Source organism: Maylandia zebra, linkage group LG7, assembly GCF_041146795.1.
Source record: "Maylandia zebra isolate NMK-2024a linkage group LG7, Mzebra_GT3a, whole genome shotgun sequence".
Classification (NCBI taxonomy): Eukaryota; Metazoa; Chordata; class Actinopteri; order Cichliformes; family Cichlidae; genus Maylandia; species Maylandia zebra.
In genome coordinates this window covers 24,659,519-24,672,300 of record NC_135173.1, presented here as the reverse complement: position 1 = coordinate 24,672,300, position 12,782 = coordinate 24,659,519, and the positions used below count along the sequence as shown (strand labels likewise).

At 43.0% G+C, this 12,782-nt stretch overlaps 1 protein-coding gene across 2 annotated transcripts in view; it reads right to left on the bottom strand.

Annotated features, from left to right (window-relative positions):
• Positions 1 to 113: 113 nt before the first annotated feature.
• The window catches only part of lrrk2 (leucine-rich repeat kinase 2), a 32,827-nt gene continuing 20,158 nt past the window's right edge, over positions 114 to 12,782 (bottom strand). For both annotated transcript variants that reach the window (XM_012922826.5, XM_012922827.5), the window contains exons 29-52: positions 12,514 to 12,737; positions 12,287 to 12,414; positions 10,311 to 10,529; positions 8,989 to 9,190; positions 8,705 to 8,793; positions 8,126 to 8,313; positions 7,893 to 8,047; positions 7,661 to 7,792; positions 7,134 to 7,313; positions 6,880 to 7,026; positions 6,629 to 6,741; positions 6,178 to 6,368; positions 5,818 to 5,978; positions 5,458 to 5,628; positions 5,099 to 5,199; positions 4,643 to 4,855; positions 3,956 to 4,161; positions 3,770 to 3,842; positions 3,472 to 3,662; positions 3,031 to 3,183; positions 2,361 to 2,578; positions 1,692 to 1,760; positions 1,448 to 1,582; positions 114 to 889 (exon numbers count right to left, since the gene is read on the bottom strand). In XM_012922826.5, coding sequence (XP_012778280.3) covers positions 1,461 to 1,582; positions 1,692 to 1,760; positions 2,361 to 2,578; positions 3,031 to 3,183; positions 3,472 to 3,662; positions 3,770 to 3,842; positions 3,956 to 4,161; positions 4,643 to 4,855; positions 5,099 to 5,199; positions 5,458 to 5,628; positions 5,818 to 5,978; positions 6,178 to 6,368; positions 6,629 to 6,741; positions 6,880 to 7,026; positions 7,134 to 7,313; positions 7,661 to 7,792; positions 7,893 to 8,047; positions 8,126 to 8,313; positions 8,705 to 8,793; positions 8,989 to 9,190; positions 10,311 to 10,529; positions 12,287 to 12,414; positions 12,514 to 12,737 — 3,646 coding nt within the window. In that variant the 3' untranslated portion in view covers positions 114 to 889; positions 1,448 to 1,460. The remainder of the gene's footprint in view (positions 890 to 1,447; positions 1,583 to 1,691; positions 1,761 to 2,360; positions 2,579 to 3,030; positions 3,184 to 3,471; positions 3,663 to 3,769; positions 3,843 to 3,955; positions 4,162 to 4,642; positions 4,856 to 5,098; positions 5,200 to 5,457; positions 5,629 to 5,817; positions 5,979 to 6,177; positions 6,369 to 6,628; positions 6,742 to 6,879; positions 7,027 to 7,133; positions 7,314 to 7,660; positions 7,793 to 7,892; positions 8,048 to 8,125; positions 8,314 to 8,704; positions 8,794 to 8,988; positions 9,191 to 10,310; positions 10,530 to 12,286; positions 12,415 to 12,513; positions 12,738 to 12,782) is intronic.

Below are 12,782 nucleotides of genomic sequence, written 5' to 3'. Positions count from 1 at the left end.
TTTAACCCATCTTTGTTTTTTTACTCTGTAAATATTTTCTTTTCCATCAAAAAGCTTCAATTTTAATGTCTTTTCCCTCTGATTAAAGCTTAAACATAACCACACACTAGAAATCAGTTTGTTGCTTTTATTCTTGCAGTGCAATTTGAGATTATTCCCAGTATGTACAGTATCCCACTACTCAGAAAAACACATTGTTCAATGTACAACATGCGACTGGAAAATGAGAAAAAAGTGCAAATTAACACCAAATCATTCAAATTTTCTCTACATTTCCTTCTTATAAAAAATACATTTTTCTCATCTTCTGTCTTTTTGTGAACATACTCCGTAAAGCGACACAACAAAGAGCCATCACAGTACATAAAACTGTAGTTACTTGTGTTTGGCACAATCACATTCACTTTAAACAACAGGAAATATAAATTTGAGAAAAGCAGGCAGCATTATGAGATGTTCATTTCCTGTTTACTGATGTGGCGTGATGGAGCTCAATGGTAAACATATAAAATAAATAGTCAAATGTACACTTTGAGGGCTTTTTTTCCTTCCTTTGGCTTTCTAGTTATCTATCAGGAGCAGGTTTAGTACATATGCTCTGAAAACACAAATGAAACCTTTTGTGTCCCTTCTGACAAAGTAATTAAAGGTTCTCTTCATCTGATAAAAAGTGGTGCAAATGTGCATCATCAAGAACATCGAGAAACATTTGTTGAATTAGATTCTTTTGACCAGTTCATTACAAAGTCGTCCCCTTATTAGTGCTCTTCCAGGGTCAGTGTGCTGGAAAGTTTGAATGGCTATTAGAAACTGAGGTAACGCGCCCCTTTCAGCGTGCACTGCCGAGATACTCCTGCAGTGGGAAGTTGATCCCTTTTCAACAAACATTCTGCAAAAAAAAAAAAAAAGGATTAACACAATAATCAAAACAGTTCAAAGAAAGTCTTTGAATCTTTTAAAGTGTTTCGTATTTTTGGATGACCTAAAGCATCATTAGAGATTCCAGTTAAGCCATCTGTACATCTGGTTTTTTCTTGCTTATCCAACTCTGACTGAAGGCTGTCCCAGCTGTGACAGGGCGAGAGGCGGGGCTACACCCCGGACATCTCGACAATCTGTCACAGTCTAACAGATGGACAATCATTTACACCTAGAGCCAATTCAGAAGTTTAACCTAGCATGCATGTCGCTGGGCTGTGTGAGAACACACTCAAACACCACACAGGCAAGTGGATCTGGAGCCTACACCTTGTTGCTATGAGGCCATGGTGCTAACCACCATGCTGTCCCCCGATTCTCCTGTGTGTTTGTGGGTTCTCTCTGGCATCCTCCCATAGTCCTTTTTTAATTGAGATTTTCATAAAAGTAAAAATGAAGCAATGACAGTAGCATAAAAACAAATCCATATATGAGCTGAGAAGCAGGATGTAAAAAAGTGAAAACATACAAAGTCAGTGTGCTCATTGGTGGAGCTGCTCTCTCATTTTGGCTGCGATCTGCTCTCTCTTCTCGCAGTGCTTTCTCAGGTCTTTGACCTCCACCGGGAGCATGCTGTTCCACATCGTAAGCACAGACTCTTCATCTGACAGCCGAGACAAACAAACACTTTGAACAGATGAAGAAAAAAAACCCTGCACAGCAGGATCGCCGCTTTCAAGGTCGTGTGAGAAACAATGAACCGTCGGACTCACCATTTTGATTCTTGTGCTGAGTTTGTCTTCGGCCCAACACCAGCACCACATTCTCCCTGTTAAGTGTTTCTATTAAAAAAAACAGAAAAACAGAAAACTGCAACGTTTTCACACCGACTGACACAAACAAAGAATCAATGAACTTGGTCATCAATTTTTAATTTCTTCTTTAATTCAACTCTTATTTTTTGGGGGGGGCAAAATAATGTTGATGTGATATTTTTACTTTAAGCAATCTTCAATATGAACATGAAACGGCAGTGTGTGCAGGAAACACAATTTCAATCACATGTAATGTTTTGAGAGGTACTTCAACTGCCTAGTGTCCTGTTATCTGTTATCTCACAGTAACCATCAGCAGTAAGAAGATATTGGACCGCAGACGCCCTGCACATGAGCACATATCTGTGCACTGATGAGGGAGCTGTTCCACAAAATATTTTTCCACTTTTAATATACAATTTTAGACAACAACATCGAGCGACATCAGCAAGTATATAAGGTGCATAAATGTATGACGCTTCTGTTCCATTAAATGAATGCTGTGGTTGGCTTTATTATTATTACTGTAACAATACATCCACACCAACCAGGAACTGTGCGGATCTGCTAATCTGCCAGGAGAGTGGCATGAAATTAAAGGTCAAACTAAAAACAAAAAGGACCCACGTATGAGTGCAGATGCCATACAGCGGAGAGAATCACAGTGGGGCTCCATGACCTGCAGAATTTGGTGTTTGGGGAGCTCCAGTAGCAGCAGGTGGCCCCTTCTAGTGCCGATCCAGAGCATGGCGGCGCTTGGCAAGAGCAGGGCCTTCACTGTGGCCAAGGAGGGCGACGCCTCAGAGGGCAGCTCAGCTTCTCTGCCGTGCCCGCCTCTGTCACGTCTGCGGGGAACGGATGGCATTAGCATGCAGCTGCTGTTGTGTGGAAAACTATCTGAATTTTGAAAAACAGACTGACAACAGTCACCTGCAGTTTTCCTGCTCAGTTAATGTTCTTGCTAAGTGCTCGGTAATGTTTGGTGTCTTTTCAAAATCGCACGTTAATTTCAAACCGTGGGCTGCTCTGCATCATCTTTTACCTTTTGTTTCTGATCCCTGTGTTCTCATTCTCACTGTTTATTCAGTCAGTGTCTGCAGCTAATAATGCAAGAGATCTGCCTCTGCTGTTCCCTCTGGTTGGAGGGGGCCTGCTGTATGTCTGTATGCACTACATTCATACTCCAAAGACATGGAGTAGAAAAATACAGTTTTATTTAGTGGAAGTTAACAGTCACTGCGACTTTGTAACTGCAGAAAAATTTCCGTATGTCAGTGTGTGTCACGTGCGAGCGTACCTAATAATCTGAGCACAGTCAATACAGTCCACCATCCTCTCGCTCCTCTTGTCCCAAACCTCAACAGTTGTTGTCCTGGCTTTGCTGAGGTACACGTATTTATCCACAACCATACGATACACACACGCCTCGCTCCCCAGTGACCGCTGCTGGCTGAAGGGCGTACGCGCACACACGAACACACAAAGACACAGAATTTTGCTGTTACGCAATCAGTTGTAAAGAAGTCCAGATGAGACATTCACATGACCATTTCCAAGTGTTTTGTGTCTTTTTAAAAGACAACTCCTGAAACATTTTGATCACACTTCATACTTTCTAATCTTCATAGCACCTTGAAAACGACACTCCATTCATATATTATGTAAATGGAGCTGGAATATATCATATATATGCATTTGTTTACAGAACGAGCTGCCTGACATTCCCACACAGACTTACTGAGAAAAGAGGTTCGGTCTTGTGTCGATGGACTTGCAGACATCATAATCAGTGGTGAAGGAAAGGATCTTGGATCCGCAGCCGGCCCACACAGACCTGCTGTCCAGTGAATGCACCGACTGGCCCAAACACATGACCGGAGTGTTGACGTGGCCCACACTGAGCGTTTTAACCGGTTGGCCGTTCTCCTGCTAAAAAACAAGAATTCCAGCTGATAAATGTGCACAATTAGCATGTATCAGAATATCATCCGTTAAACAATCAAAAAAGGGCTTTTTCTTTATCCTTGAATACTTACCTTGAGCACAGAGTCCTCATAAATGCTAAGAATTCCATCTGCTGTCCCAACCAGCAAATAATTCTTTCTTTGACTAAAAACAAACAAATTTTAAAAAAGAGATCAACAGGGAACATATAGAAGTGGTTATAATACGACCTAAACCGGAACTGCAGCAGTTCACAGTGCACTTTTTCACATGCTTACGTGCGTCGAGGGTGTACGTGGAAGTACAGTGATGTGACGGCGTCGGTGACCCTTTGCAGGTGGTGCCAAGTCGACGTGTCTCGACTGTTGATGACCACTAAAGAGCCAGACTGGGTGCCTGCCACCAGCCAATCGCTGTCCTCGTTTGGGATTTGGACAGTCACGAGGCACAGGACGGGACTGGTGTCGACCTCGAATGAACCAGCCTGTGAATGCAAATTATAATTCCATGATAAGAGAATCATTTTTACAGGGATTATAATGTATGAGATCTCAAAGAAGATGTAAAGAAACAAGACGCTAAATGAATTAAATTGCATCAAACGTGTGAAATCAAAAACTTTCAATTCAGTTTCATTTATATAGCACCAAATCACAGTAACAGTTGCTTCAAGGTGTTTTATATTGTTTTTGTTTCTTTTTTTCGCCTGTCCCGTTTGGTTCTTTTGCCATCAGAATTATTGTCTAAAGGCAAAGAAAGATGCCCAACGGAAAGGTGTTTTATATTGTAAAGCAAACACCCTACACTAATACAGAGAAAACCCCAACAATCAGCTGACCCTCCTTCTGAGCAAGCACTTGATAACAGTGGGAAGGAAAAACTTCTTTTTAACAAGAAGAAACCTCCAGCAGAACAAGGTTCAGGGAGGGGCAGCCCTCTGCCACATTAACATTGTGTATCAGTACCTGTGTAGCGACCGTGTTGGTGTTCAGGTCCACAGCTGTGATGGATCCCTTCTTCTGGGTCCTGCTTCCTCCACCAAGCCAGACCCGGTGGCTGGAAGAATTGCTGTCGGCGGTGCGAGAGCTCAGAATGAAGCACTCGGCACTCAAAACCCCGGGAACCACAAGCTCCCTCATAAGACACAGCATTTCACCTGAATTCAACCTGTCAAACACCTCCACCCATAACACACACACACAGACACACACAGACACACACACAAAAGCCTCTTAATTGTGTATCACTCAAGTAGGACTAAAAATCATAATCGAGTTAAATTTAAATCTGCTGCTTGCACTTCTGCATTTCTGTTACATAGTATCCACTTTAATGCCACTAGGGGGCGGTGGCACCACCACCATCACCTTTCTCAGATAGAAAAGGTGAACAAGCTGGTTACACAGTCTGCGGGTCCTAACCTGAGCAGAAGTGGGTCGATCCTGTGGGCTCTCCCTCAGACATTCCTTTATTAGAACCTGAAAGCTGGGCCAAGGTGAGCAACCGTAGTGTTTTACTGGATCTGTAGAAGAAGTAATGCACACTTCAGTGAATTCTCTTTAACTTGTGAAATATATAAAACAACACATATAATGCAAATCCAATTCAAATATACTAGTATAGAAACTGAGTACTACTTTGCCTTCTTTTAAATTAATGTGGCTTTAATGTCAAGCATTTAGTTACTTGTACGTGGTCATTATTAGTACCATGTCTGAGGTGGCTCTCTTTTTCTTAACATTCACTGTCAGTGATTATAGGTGAACTGTCGCATTCCCACCTGGCAGCTTTCCCTGAACTGCAATTTCATCAAACTCGCTGGGAAACTTCATGCCGTCTAAAATGCGCTCGCCACGGGTCATCAGGTCGTAGAGCAGCAGGCCGAACGAGAACACGTCAGCCTGCTGATTATAAATCACATTACCTCGGGCGACCTCTGGAGCTCGGAAACCTGTAATCAGTTGATAACAGTATAACATCATAAAGCAGTCCAATCAAAGTGGACAAAAAAAAAAAAACAACACAAAGACAAATATGTCTTCAAAATCTGATTTTAAAAATAATTTAATATTCTGATCGCATGATCAATGAAATAATAATTGAAAAAACCCCCCAAAAAACAGGCACTTTGGACTCTGACCTGCTGTCCCCTCAGAGCTTCTTACTCCCATGCTGCAGCAGTACTGAGCGATGCCGTAGTCTGTGATCTTGGCGATGATGTCAGAGTCGGTCTTCAGGTTGAACAGGAGGATGTTGTGAGGCTTCAGATCCCGATAGATGATCATGGCTGAGTGAAGGTACCTGATCACACAGGTTTGACAAAGAAACAGCAGGTAAGTCGATTTCTGTACTTTACACGAGCATTTAAATCTGATTTAGAGATATTTAAAGTTATTATGGTGGTTAAAATCTAAAACACAATCTTAAAATTAGTTGATGATTATGTGAAGAATTTCTTGATGCTGGGTTAAGATAACATGTCAACAGCTCTTCGTTCTACCTGAGCCCATCAGCCACCTGCAGGGCAATCCTGTGCTGGAGCTTTTGGTTGAAGCTAACGTTCTTGTTTTCGAAAAGGGAATCCAGAGAGCTGCGCAGAGCCAGCTCCATCACCAGGACCTGAGGAGTCGAGCCGGCTGCCAGCAGGGTCACCAGGCTGGGGTGACGGAGGCGGCCCAAAACGACTAATTCCTGAAAAACAGGGAGAAATGTGAATCGATGAAGGCAAAATGCATCAAAAGTTTAGCTCTGAAATGGCTGGTGACATTTGTCATTTCTTAAAGATACAAAAGACACAGAGGTCAGGTAGATGTGCAACTCTTCCTGCTGAAACAATGTATGATGTCTAATCACTGCTGAGCCACAAGGACAGTGAAAACACAGGTGTCTTTGACACAGAGATGTTAGGAAGAGGAATGTTGGGACTTTGGTAAGCAAAGTTTCAGTGGTACCTGTCTGAGGAGTCTGTAGATGTAAAGCTCAGAAGCATGCTTGTTGAATATCTTCACAGCTACGTCTTCGTTCTTATAGACGCCTCGATAGACAGTTCCAAAGCCACCGTCCCCTGTTAACAAAACCAATATGAAAGAATTAAGAAACAAAAATGAAACTAAAACAAGAAGGTTCAAAATTAAAAATGGTGCTTTTAACAATCTGCTTTTTCATAAAAAACAGAAATTATCGGGACATTACACAGCCGTACCCAGTCTGTTCTCTAAAGACAGATCTACATCCAGTTCTTCACTGTCAAGTGTTGTTCCTGCAGGCTGGTCACTCAATAACAGATCAGGGGCTGTTTGAAAGACGGGAAGAGTGCAGGGCCGATTTTCTGCGCTCGCTCGCAAGAAATCTACAATCAACAAAGTTATCATTTTAGACTTCTTGAATCCATGACAGTAATACAAAACTGACCTGACTAAGGAAACAATACAAGTGCTGATGTTTTAGTGCACACACCTGTTAAAATGTCTTCCAGGGGAATCTTCCTCCACTCCTGCCCATCCTCTGGGCTGTACAGAGCCCACTTCTTCAGCAGAGCTTCTCCACTGCCGTGCATGTCGGTGTTTAGCAGGCCGGGAAACCATTCCTCCAGCAGGGAGTCAATATGATCCACCACCTGACCCAGCAGCAGCCGGCCTGGGGGAATGCAAATGAGGGCTTACAAAGGAGTGAAAACTGTTAAGACAACAATCGCAGACACCTCCACAACTCATAGTAATAATTATCAGTACTGTAATGCATTTTCAGCCCTGGATGTCATAGTGTTGGTAATGCCGATAATGTGTGTTTTTTTAAGCCATTTTTATGAAGGTTCATTGTAACTAACCCACAAATGGAAGTTTCATTTAACTGTAACACCACCATAGAGTTACACCACCCTGAGCTCGTCCGATCTCGCCTCAGCTCTCTGTGGTCATTGTCTTTTTATTGCTTTCAAACACTGGATATTTCAGGATAATTATCATCCTTAAATACTACAGCACCTTTGCATGATGCGGGCACGGTTATTCTGACACAGCTGGAGGGATTTTCCTCCACCAGACAGTACGCCTCCTGGGACCAGTTCAGGTAAATTCCTCTCCTCCAGTAGATCCGGTTGGGTCGGACCATTTTTTCTGGATAGCACAGAGTGTGAAATGCATTCAGTTAACAATTGGCTTCTTTAAATATTGCACTGAAGAAGTCAACTGATGTACTGGTGTATGTTTAATTTACCCCTTCCACAAAGCAAGTAGGAGGATGTTTCTAGCAGGCGGCTGATCTGCCGAGACCAGTAATCCATGGGGAAGTACGGCATCTCATACAGTCGGACGATCACCTCAGAGTTCTCACAGTGAGGCAGTTCTATGACGGGTCTGTGTTTGGACAAGCTGTGGATTATGGGTTGAGTGGTTAGCGTGTGTGAAGCAGTTATTTGTTGCTTGTATTTCCACAAAGACACAGCCTACCTGCTGGGTACCAGCAGCTGGTCCTCGCCAAACGGAAGAGCAATCTGAAACTTCTCCAGCAGCTTCAAGAACTGTGTCAGGTGACTCTTCGGGAAACACTTCGTCTCAGACAGAAACTTTTCCACGACAGAGCGCTGGACCACTCCTTTAGGATGCTCCCAGTAGCCACAGCTCTTTAAGGTCAGTTTCTGCACAGAGGAAAGATAACACAAGCATCTGTGCATTCAACAATTCTCACACGGCCATCCTCCAAGTTCCAAACCTCTCTCTAACTCCTCATCATCATCATCATTGTCGTCATATTATGATGCTAGAAGGACAAATACAGAAAGTCTTTACCACCTTAAGGTTCAAGATTGAATCCCTTTATTGGGTCATATTTAGATTGTAAAGTTCTAATTAAGCCCATTTTAGTGTAATTTTCAACTGTGGTTTGTCTCTGTTCTTGCTGCTTTAACACAGTAATTTCCAACTTTTGGGATGAATAAACTATTTTCTTTTTCTCAAAAACCTAAAAAAAAACCTAAAAAAAAAAAAACACAAAACCAAATGCATGTGATTCATAACAAGAAGGGCTACCTGTGAGATGACACTGCATAGCCACTGTGGGTCAATAAAGTAAAGCTCCTGAAGCTCAAGTGCAGGATCATCGAAGTGCAATAGAACACCTGCAGTGACAAAGATGCAACAAAACTTGTCAGATGGAGACGCAAAGTGAAAACACACTCAAGCTGGATATCCAAGCTACTCTGCAGGATATCACTGTGTGAGTGTGAAAGTGCTGAGGCAAAGCTGCTATTTTATTTTCAAAACTAAAAATTCAGTTGAAAAGTGCTTGCTTTATTAGCCTAATTCAGACTGACCGACTTCGCTGAGGAAGTGGATGGCATGAGGGAGCTCAGCTTCCTCCAGCTGCAGCTGACTGTCTTGGATGAGCTGCAGGAGCTCATGGTGCCTGAGGACAGGGAACTCTGGAGGAACCCTGGCTCTTTCCTGAAGAATCCGGCGCTCCAGCTCCACGTAGCTGTCTGGCACCAGCTGACCCATCACAGGCTGGTCTTGTATCTATGAGGGGAACAGGATATGAATGCCTTCATTACCTCCCTTGGCACAGAATAAACTGGAGTATGTATATGAAATGAGATGAGATAATGTCATCCCACAGTTCGTAGTCAGACCATCCAGTCATTCGTGAAATCCCTTTAACATAATTGACAAAGTGGTGCAGATCATGTAAATGATAATTAGAAGTGTGTTTTTAATTTCATTGCATAACTTACTGTTGCACAGCTAAACTATGACCATTAATCTGCAGTAATAAGATCTGGTTTTTCTCAACTTGTTGCATTATTTAAAGAAATTATTAGAATATACGCTCTCTAAATGAGGATTATGAGCTTTACTGATTGAACGGAGAGTATTTAAGGTTCTGTACAATTAAGTCCATTCATTTTTTGCAGCCTTTAGGAATATTATTTAATTAGTTAGTTCAAGAGATGAATTGAGGGAATTTTACATTTCATATAGATTGTGGGGGAAATTAGTGTGAATTTGCAGGGCAATCTACTCCCTATGTGCCAGTTCACATACAAAGACCCAAGCAGTGTTTTCAATAATGACAAGTAAGAGCAGCGCAAACTTCCAGTTTAAACACTGGGTACAGCTGCTGACTGTGTGGCTTTCAAGAGACTTGAGAGACTCCAGAGGACTCTCCAGAGGAGAGTTACGCAATTACAAACTGCTCCACCATGGAAACGTGTAAAGAGCTGACCAATGGCTTATTCCAGGAAGCAGGTTTAGCTAACAACTCAGTCACCGTGAACTTCACCTGCTCCCCGGCAGGTTTTCTTCAACAAACTCTGAGTGTCTCTCTAACTGGTTCCCTCCTGCACCTGAACCAGCAGACAAACACCTCTGATTCACTTCCTCATGCTTAAAGTCACAGCTCAAAGACCTGACAAATTAATTCATTTGATGAAGCTTATGTATTGTTTTTGTCTTTTCACACACACAGAAATCCCAGTTAGGCATGAGTTTGCTATGCCTAACCTCTGCACCTTTCCCTGACCTAATGATGATTTCCATCGAGGTCAAAGAGAAGCAGTTAGGAAAGGATGATATGAGATCATCTTTTTGAATTATTCCAAAAAGATGATCTCCTTAGTCTCCTTATGTTTCCTTTTACCTTGAAGCTGGTGACCTCCCGGACAATGGCCTTGCGGAGTCTGGCGATGGCATCTGAGTCCTCACAGACTGAGACCATGTAATAATCCCTGATAATAGGGAAGCCTTGGTGGGTCAGGAGCTCCTGTCTGATTTTGCTCAGGCAGTTCTGCAGCTGTGAGTCCTCACTCACATCTGTATGGGTTCCCACTAGAATGACTGGAGACAGTGGTGCTACTGCCTGAAGAAAATAAACAAATGAATAGAAGATACATTAAAATATCCAGATGAACTGTTAACTTACAGTGGGGCAAAAAAGTATTTAGTCAGCCACCGATTGTGCAAGTTCCCCCACCTAAAATGATGACAGAGGTCAGTAATTTGTACCAGAGGTACACTTCAACTGTGAGAGACAGAATGTGAAAAAAAAAATCCATGAATCCACATGGTAGGATTTGTAAAGAATTTATTCGTAAATCAGGGTGGAAAATAAGTATTTGGTCACCTCAAACATGGAAAATCTCTGGCTCTCACAGACCTGTAACGTCTTCTGTAAGAAGCTTTTCTGTCCCCCACTCGTTACCTGTATGAATGGCACCTGTTTGAACTCATCATCTGTATAAAAGACACCTGTCCACAGCCTCAAACAGTCAGACTCCAAACTCCGCCATGGCCAAGACCAAAGAGCGTTCGAAGGACACCAGGAAAAGTATTGTAGACCTGCACCAGACTGGGAAGAGTGAATCTACAATAGGCAAGCAGCTTGGTGTGAAAAAATCAACTGTGGGAGCAATCATCAGAAAATGGAAGACATACAAGACCACTGATAATCTCCCTTGATCTGGGGCTCCACGCAAGATCTCATCCCGTGGGGTCAAAATGATCATGAGAACGGTGAGCAAAGATCCCAGAACCACACGGGGGGACCTGGTGAATGACCTGCAGAGAGCTGGGACCAAAGTAACAAAGGTCACCATCAGTAACACACTACAACGGCAGGGAATCAAATCCCGCAGTGCCAGACGTGTTCCGCTGCTGAAGCCAGTGCATGTCCAGGCCCGTCTGAAGTTTGCCAGAGAGCACATGGATGATACAGCAGAGGATTGGGAGAATGTCATGTGGTCAGATGAAACCAAAGTAGAACTTTTTGGTATAAACTCAACTCGTCATGTTTGGAGGAAGAAGAATACTGAGTTGCATCCCAAGAACACCATACCTACTGTGAAGCATGGGGGTGGAAACATCATGCTATGGGGCTGTTTTTCTGCCAAGGGGACAGGACGACTGATCCGTGTTAAGGACAGAATGAATGGGGCCATGTATCGTGAGATTTTGAGCCAAAACCTCCTTCCATCAGTGAGAACTTTGAAGATGAAACGAGGCTGGGTCTTCCAACATGACAATGATCCAAAACACACCGCCCGGGCAACAAAGGAGTGGCTCCGTAAGAAGCATTTGAAAGTCCTGGAGTGGCCTAGCCAGTCTCCAGACCTCAACCCCATAGAAAATCTGTGGCGGGAGTTGAAAGTCCGTGTTGCTCGGCGACAGCCCCAAAACATCACTGCTCTCGAGAAGATCTGCATGGAGGAATGGGCCAAAATACCAGCTACTGTGTGTGCAAACCTGGTAAAGACCTATAGTAAACGTTTGACCTCTGTTATTGCCAACAAAGGTTATGTTACAAAGTATTGAGTTGTATTTTTGTTATTGACCAAATACTTATTTTCCACCCTGATTTACGAATAAATTCTTTACAAATCCTACCATGTGGATTCATGGATTTTTTTTTCACATTCTGTCTCTCACAGTTGAAGTGTACCTCTGGTGCAAATTACTGACCTCTGTCATCATTTTAGGTGGGGGAACTTGCACAATCGGTGGCTGACTAAATACTTTTTTGCCCCACTGTAAATGCTGCCCTACTGCAGACTCAGCTCAGATCAGGCCAGGAGAATGATTACAAGTTCACAGACTTTTATTTCTTATGACTAGATTTACTTTGATGTTGAAGAGCCAAGGTTTGAGAGCATCCACTTGACTAGTTCCCTTGCTGATGTTGTAAACTACCAGGTAAAGAGCTCTGGACGTCAGGAAGTGAGGGTGAGAACCACTGAACTCCTCTCCACCTGTGGGGTAAACATACGGGTAGGGCCTCAAAATCACAGCTGGTGTAATAAGATATCCAAATGTCAATTTATCTTTTCAGATTTTACAAGAGGGCCAACCTGAAAAGTCCCAGACATTCAACACCATTTTCTTCTTGTCTCTTTCCCTGACAGTCCAGTCGCGGACGTCAATGCCAAAAGACGTCTGTTTTGAGTTCAGCTGAGAGCGTTTTAGCTTCATCAGCTGCTGGATCAGGCTGGTCTTTCCACTTCCTGCGTTCCCCACCACGATGAGCTTCATCCGATAGTATGGCACCGCCTTCTTCAGCCGCTGCTGAAGGAACCTGACAGGAGAGTATATATGGTTCTTTATACAAGATAACATAAAA